Source organism: Mchenga conophoros, linkage group LG10, assembly GCF_057382185.1.
Source record: "Mchenga conophoros isolate Kocher_MC1m ecotype Shallow Benthic linkage group LG10, M_conophoros_male_GT1.1, whole genome shotgun sequence".
NCBI lineage: Eukaryota > Metazoa > Chordata > Actinopteri > Cichliformes > Cichlidae > Mchenga > Mchenga conophoros.
The window spans coordinates 34,633,663-34,642,867 of record NC_140535.1 but is presented as its reverse complement, the minus strand read 5'-3'; the positions used below and the strand labels follow the sequence as shown (position 1 = coordinate 34,642,867).

Genomic DNA, 9,205 nt, shown 5'->3' with positions numbered 1-9,205 from the left:
ACTCAAAATAAAAGAAAACTTTCAGCTTAAAAATGAGACTTTTGTGAGCTTTTAATCCAGTGAGGTTTCAGTGGATTTGTTCAGGATTCAGAAAAATGTGTTTTTTCTCTGTGATGTCATCACAATAGAAAAAAAAATCAATGTGGGCAGAAGAATAAAACACTGAGCACGTGCAGCAGGCCAGGAGAAAACCCAGACTCTGAATCCTCCTTAAAGTGGATCCTTACTGCTTCTCCTCACGCCAGTATATATGTGTGTGTGTGTATCCTTTCTGTTTGATGTCACACAGAGGAAGCTCCTAATATGGTTATCTCAGGCACAGAAGCCCCACCCACTGGATCTTCAAGCGTTTCTTTTCAACAGTTCATGAAAAAGAAGTTGGTTTAACGGAGAAGCTAAACCACTTACTTAACAGAGGACGAATGAAATCAAGGCCCAGACTGACAGAAAGGATTATTCTGAACTGTGAATCAAGCAAAGCTACTCTGCTGGTGCCAGAAAGGAACACAACAGCTTCTCATCAAAGCGAGATGAATGGCTGTTGAGCTGGGCTGCTCTGTGGACGTTTGGGCTACAAGATGGCGTCTCCTTTACCGAAAAATAAAAGCTGCAGACGGTTTCTGTTTGACGTGCACTCGGCTGAAATTCCAGTGAGAAAAAAAACCTCTCCAATATAATCAAAATGTAAAACTTCATTTTCTGAGGCAGTTAATCTAAGTGCATCGTTTTATATCAGTTGTCCTGTTGCAAATTTATAAACCTGGCCTTTGGCTCCATCTAGTGGACACTGAACAGAAACACTGCAGCTTCATCTCCTCTCCTTTGTTTATTAAATGTCCTGAAGGCTTTCAGAGGAACTGATGAGTGACACCTGTTTAATTTGAGACCAAAAGCATCCCAGCTGTAGCCTGCAGAGGATAAATGGGCCATGACAGAGTGCATGATGGGAAGCCCTGAAAAAGCCTGACTAAATATGGTGTAATGATCAACTTAAAAATTAATGTACCCATCATGTGAGGATATACTAATGAAAGTTTACAAGTCAATTAGTCTCATTGGGTTATTTTTACACTTTGAATTGAATCACTTAAAATGCAAATTGACTCCATCAGTTCAAATCTGCAGGGTTGGTTATATAATCCACTGGAAGCCTGTAATTATTGTGACAGCACACTGCAAGCTGCATTAGTTTAGTTGAAGCACATTTGTGATTTATTACAAGTCCACACATGTTTGTGCAGGTTTCAACATTTTTAACAGGTGTTTTTAACACATTTACAATATTTAGTAAGGAATAAAAGATTTAACATCCTGGGCAGGAGCTGCAAGCTACAATCCTGCAGTCAGAACTTCAAGAGCACTCGATGTCCCATTAATGTGCATGTTGTGATCACTTTTATTTACCTGGGCCATGCATGTCACGTTTAATGTAAAAACTAAGTTTAAAAAAGTATCCACCAACTTTTTAAGGGCTGACCAGACTAACAAACCGATATTTTGCACACAGACAATTTCAAAAGCTAGAAAACACTGAATCTTTGAATAAATTTGGTTTGCCAATAAAAGTTAAAAATGATGACTTCTGATTTTCCTTCACATATAAAATAAACAAAATATGAACTGGAACATCTGTACCCCCTGCCAAAACATCTGGTCATGACTCGAAAGCTCAAAACTCATTTTCTTTTTTTCATGTAAATCAAGAAAATGAGCGACGTGAACATTAAACCACAGCAGTGAGCGCGGCTTTATGTAAACTTTTACAATAACAGGATATTTCACCGACTTTTGATCTTTACTATTGAAATAAAGTCAAGAGACAAATAATAATGAACACTGACCAAATTTTAAGGTGGAATGTTTTCTTTCACATTTTATTAAATGACGGAGGTGACATCACGAATCAGTCAAAACAATTAAATACCAATGCCAGCCGTGACCATTCATTCTGTCCTCTTTAACTCACGTCACTGATGGTTGAATTTCGACCGGTTTACATTAACGTGGATAGTCTACTTCCTCGTTTGGAGAAAAAAAAAGTGGCACCGCTTTTTTCTGTTACACTCCAGTCGTAACGCACCTAATGGTAAGCAAAAGAACTCTACAGCAAAAGAACTCTACTCTACTCTAAAGCAGCACTGAACCAGTCGAGGAGGCCCAGCAGTAACACGTCGTTCACATTTTAGAACCTTTATCGTCTAAGACTGCAAAGACCCCACATCCTGAGACACAGCTGGATCTGCTGGGCACTAACATTAAACTCTGATTTCAAGAAATCAAGTTAGAGAATCTTTATTTTTCCTGCCCCTGTAAACACCTGCAGCACATCCTAAAAATGTATTTGGCCTTCCTGACTGAATTCAAACATGATCAAGTTTCAGTTTTTTAAATGCAAGTATTTCTTCTTCAAGTTAAAAGATATTTGCTACAAGTAATCCCAAGATGTCAACAGTTAAAAAAAGAAAAATGTGATTGCGAGAGCTGTTTTTTGCCACTTTATAGACCAAAACAAAACTCGATCAAGCAGTCTCATCCTCTTTATGCCCACCAGGGTTAAGGTCAAGTTGGATTTTAGGCACATGCTGAACAGAAACAGAAAGAGGATCCCCATTTCTATATGAATGGGTAAAGGTGAATTTAACTGATTTAACCTGGTAGATATAAAGCAGTTCAGTCGCAACTCTATCCTGAAAACTGACATTTGAAATACAAACAGCAGCTAGAACTTTATTCTATCTCGACTTCCATATCAACAGGCTTCAGTTTTCGGACAAACACAAGGTCATCACTGTCATTATTAAGGTCCGGCTCGCCAAAGTCATCCTTCGGCTCCTCTTTAAAGACCACCTGGGAAGACTCAGGGAACTTGGGGGCCTCGAAAGGGAGCTCAAAAACTTTGGTCAGGTAATCCCCTTTTCTGCATTTTTTGCCAGTCATGGCTAGGACCTGTGAGGCGATGGACCAGGCGAACTCGACCTTCCGGTGGCTCTGAGAGCTCAGATCGAAGTTGTACTCCAGAATCTCATACAGAGCAGGAACGTATCGGTTGTAATTTTGTTGCACATATTGGTGCAACTCAAACAAAACTCCTCTTGTCAGAACCTTCAAATCAAGTTTCGTTTTGGTTTCTGATTTGGAGCTGAGGTCGAGGTCCAGTCCAATCTCCTTGCAGTTCTGGTAGTCAAAGCGTTTGACAAATCCACCAAAGCCATCCAATTCCCCTTCTAGATCTGGGTCCCCATCTTCGGTTGGTGAGTGTGGAATCTCTTGCAAGTTGCCATTCAGCGGGACAATCATATTTAACCACCTGTTGATTTTCGGTGACATGTTTTGCTTTTTCATCAAGCTTTTCTGTGTTGTGTACCATCTCTGGATCTTCTGCGCGGCCTCAGTCTCACCACTTTGCAGATGAAGATCAAAATTGTGCTCAAGGATGTCATTAACAGTATTGCGGGCCTCACCACACAGCTCCTTTACAAAGCTGAAGATCTCAAGCACAGCGCCTGTTGTCAGGATGGTCAAATCAAGCTTCTGGTCTGACGGGCGTTCTACGGTTGACCAAAGATTTAGACCCAACTTTTTACAAAAAGGGTGTTCTTCTTTTTCAGCTTCTTCCCTCTTTGCTGAATCTGATGAATCTAACCCTTTCTGCCCTTGACTCTGGAGTTCCTGTTGAGTCTGAAAACTGCTGGTCACATCAACCATGTGGTATATCTCAGGGAGTTTGAAAGGCTTGCAGAGAAAATCCATATTCTGACTCTTCGGGTGGTTCACAAGATTTTTATGTTTTGCCATCATGTAAACTAAGAAATTGCGCTCATGTTGCTCATCTTGGAGCGTAAGAGTAAAGTTGTTTAAGAGAATTTCAAATAAAAAACTGCGTACACTCCTCGACAAAGCAGTTCCTAACTTGAAAACCTCCCACATTACCCAGTTGGTCAACAGTTGTAGATCTAAGCTCCGTTTTGGTGAGCAAAAGTTGAAGTCTAATCCGATCTCTCTGCAGTGGGCGAACATATCATTGACTCGGCTTGACATCAGGATCTGTTGTGTGCGAGCGGCGCGCCTCAGCCACAGCCTCTGCTTTGGGGTTTCTGCACATCTTCCCTCAGAGAACAGACACCAGTACGATTCTTGACTTGCATCCTTTGTCTGTGTGGGTGACAAAGAAGATTTGTGGCCATAACTCAGAGGCTGCATCGGTGAGATGAAGACTTCTTCCTCTTCTGGCTTTACATCCTGCAGCACATTCATTTCTACCTCTTTTCCTGACAAACAACTTTCAGGTTCCACATTTTCTGGCTCAGCTTCTGTTTCTGACTGCAATTCAGTCTCAAACTCAACAGGACACATGTATGACAAATCATCCTCCCTCATCTCCTCCATTTTGCTAGCCTGCTGCTTCCGTGTTTGTCTTTTATTGGTGGCCAGCATTTGTGCTTCCAGTTCTTGGTTATCTGCATCAGGTGTTTTTCGTTTTTTATCTTTATATTCCAATTTATTCTTCTCAGCCGGGATCTTAAAAAGTTCCTTTCTGAAAGTGTCTTTGTCCTCAGCTGTCAGACAGGTGTATTTTCTCTCTATCACCCTGTTTAGACACATTCGGAACTGAGGTTTATCAAAAGCATAACCAAAGTTGTGCTTGACCAGTTCATAAACTAGGTAAGTGTGTTTTCCACACAGCACTCGGGAAAAATCAAGCATCTCTATCATCACACCGTTGGTGAGCAGACTTGGGTCCAGTTTCTGTTTGGGGGCGTGACTTGGTCGAATAGCTAGGGTCACACCAAGTTGTGCACAGAAAGGGTTAGCGCCCAGTGTTTTTCTTAAACGGATTCCTCCTTGTTTTTTTACAGTGTATTTATTGCTAGCATCTCTGGTAGTTTCAGCTTCGTGGTTGTCTGAAGACTGACAGTTCTTGCTGGAGACAGTGAGCACTGAACTATCAGCAATTTTGTTCCATTTAGGACAGTATCGTCCTGACACGTCTTCTTTGGACCCGGCTAAAACACTTGGATTTGGCAACTGAAATGTTTCTTTCCATCTATTTGGCTTCATCTTTATTTGCTCCTTCAGGTGTTTAATTTTGTTGTGGACACGAACTGCATAGATGTAGCACAGACTGTCATTGTTTATGTCAAAGCCAAGGTCGAAGTTGAACTCCAGCATTTCGAACAGGAAATACTTCTCAGACCTGTTCACTGTTTTGGCAAACTGACAAATTTCCAGCATAACACTATTCGTCAGCAGGCTCTGATCCAACTTCTCCTTCCTTTCAAGTGCCGCATTGAACTCCAGACCAATATCAACCAATTCTGGGAAGGGGACTGCTCCTTTTTGATACCTAATGCCATGGGCAATGCGGCGCTCCCAGATGTAGCTCTCCTCAATGCCATCCATATTGACATTTAAAGCCCAAAGTCATTAGAAACTGCTAGATTATGTCAAAAATCCTGGTCCTTGCTCAGGCACCTGGCTAGATTCCTAGACAGCTTTCTTGTAGAGAAAACAAGATATTATCTGAAGGCATCATCTTCACTGCCACATCTTCTCAGTCTGTAAGTAAAGACAAAACAGTTTCAATTATTTAGGCTTAGAAAAATCTTAAAGCAACAGGATCTGATTTCATCAAAATCCATGTGATGTATGCATTAAAAAATATTGAGCACTTGTAAAACAGAGTTAAACCGTGCTTAATAAAAACAGAGTAACACAGACTTAAAATCTAAAAATACGTTTTTGGAGCTTCATTTAGCTGCTTCCGGCGCCCCCGTGTGTGGCAGCCTGCTACAGCAGCTCTGCTCATTCTGAGTTTCTTTCTTTCTCATCTTTTTTTTCTCGTAATTTTTATAACTAACATATTAGCAATTAGACTCTGCAATCATGTTCTACCATTTAGACTTCCGCAGGCACAAACATCCTCCACTGCAACCACTGAACATCCAAGGTATGGACATTGAGGCTGTGGACAGCTAAAGGGGTACCTTGGTGTTCATCTGAACAATAAACTGGACTGGACTCATAATTCAGACGCCCTCTACAGGAAAGGGCAGAGCAGGCTGTACCTGCTGTGGAGACTCTGGTCTTTTGGAGTGAAGGTCCCACTCCTGAAGACCTTCTATGACTCTGTGGTGGCCTCAGCTATTTTTTATGGTGTGGTCTGCTGGGGCGGCAGCATCTCTGCTGGGGACAGGAAGAGACTGAACAGGCTGATCAGAAGGGCCAGCTCTGTTCTAGGATGCCCTCTGGACCCAGTGGAGGTGGTGAGTGACAGGAGAATGGTGGCTAAGCTGTCATCCCTGATGGACAACATCTCCCACCCCATGCAGGAGACTCTGACAGCACTGAGCAGCTCCTTCAGTGGCTGCGGCACCCACGGTGTCCCCACTGCTGTCAGACTCCACAACAAAGACTTTTACAGCTGATCAAACACACAAACCCACACACGTGCAATAACACTAAGTGCAATACTCTTTTTCTAAAAACTTGTATGTTTACTCAGTTGTATATATCATTTGTATTCTATTTTTATCCTATTGTTAGGATTGAAACGAATCTTATTGGATTATTTTATTCTATTGTATTCTACTGTATAGTATATATAGTATAAAAAAGACATAAGAAAAGCTATACTTTTATCTATTCTCTATTCTTTTATCACTCTTATGTTCAGATATCCCATATGTGCATAACCTTCACTGCTGATAAGGAGTATTTTTTATATTTTCATATTACTATGTTTTATGTATTACGTGTATTTGTTTTATATCAGTTGAGACTTTGTGTGCATTGTCTATTATACAGGCAATGTGTGGACTGTACATTGAGCTAATTGTACTGTGCACTCACTGTTTAAGGCCTGCGTAGCACAGATTGCCGCACTCTTTTCTTCCCGCTTTTGAAAGTGGAAAATATTCATTTTGTACACATCAGCACAAATCAGTAAAAAGAAAGACTGTCTGACAACGCAAGTCAATAGATTTAAGGTCATGAGGATTTTACATATTGACAGAGAGCACTGCAGTATCAGCAGATACCAGACACCAAAATACTGTGTGAATGTGTCACTAATGCAGCTTCAAGAAAAAGGTTGTGCGAGATAATGCACAGTGCAGAAATGATTAAAGCTCAACCTGCAATAACGTTTTACTTCAGCTGGTGAATATTTTACTGTAAGTAAAAATATTACTTTAGCTTACTGTTTTGTATTTTAAAGTATTTTAATGGAAAAAAAGAATTGATGTAAAAGATGTGTTCAGGAACTCAGTTTTATCTTTTAAACAGTAAAACACACATGAGTTGTGTTCACTTCAAATCCACAGTACACTGAGAAACTAATTTATTTTAAACTACTGGCATGCAGTACTGCAAGATTTGGTAATGAGCCGATAGCAAGAAACTACAGGGCCAGGATCAATTATACTAATACTTGTTTTAATAATTAAGGGTGATTAATCATCAAATTGCCAGATCTGAATAAATTTTCATGACCATTAAGTGTTTTTGGGGGATTTTTCCTTTGGATTATGAATTAGTTAAAACCCAGGACATAAATTATAAAATGTTTAAGTCTGCAGCACATCTACTTTCACAGGTAACACAAAAGGGTAATTATATTCAATCAAACCTGAGCCATATTATATTTGGTGAATTTTCATTTGCACTAAATGTTTTTCTTTAAACAACGTGCTTCAGTTAGATGACTGCTCTGTGCTGCAGCGGTACTTAAACAGACAGTCAGGTTGCCTCTTTGATGAAACCGCAGAAACTAAAGTATCAGTCGCATTAAGCTCATATCGATCAATATCAATACAATGATAGGTTTCAATATCACCGATATTTGGATCGATCCGCCCACTAATATTTTAAGCGTTCAAAGTCCAGCACATGGACTCATGGCTCATCTTTCTTAGCTTCTCCTATTCATTCTCTGAAGTAGTTATCATTACTGTGGGTGTAACATAATTGTGGCCATAAGCGTGCTGTGAAGGTGCTGTTTGCACATTTAAGAAAATGTGCAAATAAGACAAGTTTGTTATCCTTTTGTTGTTCTGTCACGACTGTGAGTGTGGCTCATATTTTTAAGAAGCAAATAAAGATTTCATACAAGCAAAACCCCTCAGTTTTTATTGACATCTAATAACAACAGTAACATGCATTAACAGTAGTCTTAAGTATACTTACTTTTACCTCTTAAAAAAACATTGAAATGATTGTTACAATGGCATTAATGCTCATTAAGAAAAAAGGGTCAAAGTGCATCATGGTTCCCTAATTGTTTGCAGATTTTCTTGCATATGCATCATTTTAAGAAATTGCTAAAATATGACAATTTTCGTATGAATATGGGATTTTCCTAGTCTAATTTTTAAAATGAACGAACAGATTTAATCTTGAATTCTTCATTGAATTGTTTTCTCCAATATTTATCCTCCCTGGCGTCAAATTAAACTTTTACTCCACCTGGAATGGCTGCATTACTCTTTGCAGCAATAGGCTGCAGTTCTGCACCAAACCAGCGGATTTCAGGTATTTGAAAATCTTAGATTCTTCGCTTATTGTTGCGCATGTCGTGGGGACAGGGGTGAACGGTTAGCTTCACAGATTTATGTTAAAAGCGAACTCCCTGAGTTTCCTGTTGAGTTTATGGAGCTGCAGAAACACCAACATCGGCATCCGCGCTAACGTTAGCTTAGGACTGCAAAGCTAACTGTGGGTTGTCTCGGCGGGTGGACAGAAGCTCCGAGGGCAGAAATACAAGCACTTACCTACAGCTGAAGCAGAAAACGAACACATCGGTGGTTGGTGGGAGTTAGAAAGTCTGTGGCTGCATAGTTTTTTTAAGCACGTACTGCAACACGGCGCTAAACAACAGCTGCAGCGACACATGCGTGCTTCCTGAGTACGGGTCGCGTTCAGGGACACATGTCGGACAATTCAGTTTTCACACAGTCAGTTTATATTTGTTTCACTTGTTACCCACAACTAGGGTTGCCAACTCCCTGAAAAATAAATAAGGGACACCTCGTGGCCAGGGCCGGGCAACCCAGTTGTCTTCACCCTTCCCAGTGTGGTAGCTCTTTTTTTGTGTGTGTGAAATTATTTTTTAACCATTTGACTTGAAGTTGATTTAAGCAGATGCATATTCTTTGTGATATGACCATATGGGAAACAAATGATCATTTAGCCATTTATTTTTAGCTCA

The 9,205-nt window shown here is 40.2% G+C and overlaps 1 protein-coding gene across 1 annotated transcript; it reads right to left on the bottom strand.

Annotated features, from left to right (window-relative positions):
• Positions 1–1,228: 1,228 nt before the first annotated feature.
• Positions 1,229–8,919, bottom strand: LOC146566295 (uncharacterized). Its single transcript, XM_085289921.1, has 2 exons — positions 8,769–8,919; positions 1,229–5,556 (listed from the first exon to the last, which is right to left on the bottom strand). The coding sequence occupies exon 2, from the start codon at positions 5,398–5,400 to the stop codon at positions 2,728–2,730; it is 2,673 nt and encodes an 890-aa protein (XP_085146047.1). The 5' UTR covers positions 5,401–5,556; positions 8,769–8,919; the 3' UTR covers positions 1,229–2,727.
• Positions 8,920–9,205: the final 286 nt, after the last annotated feature.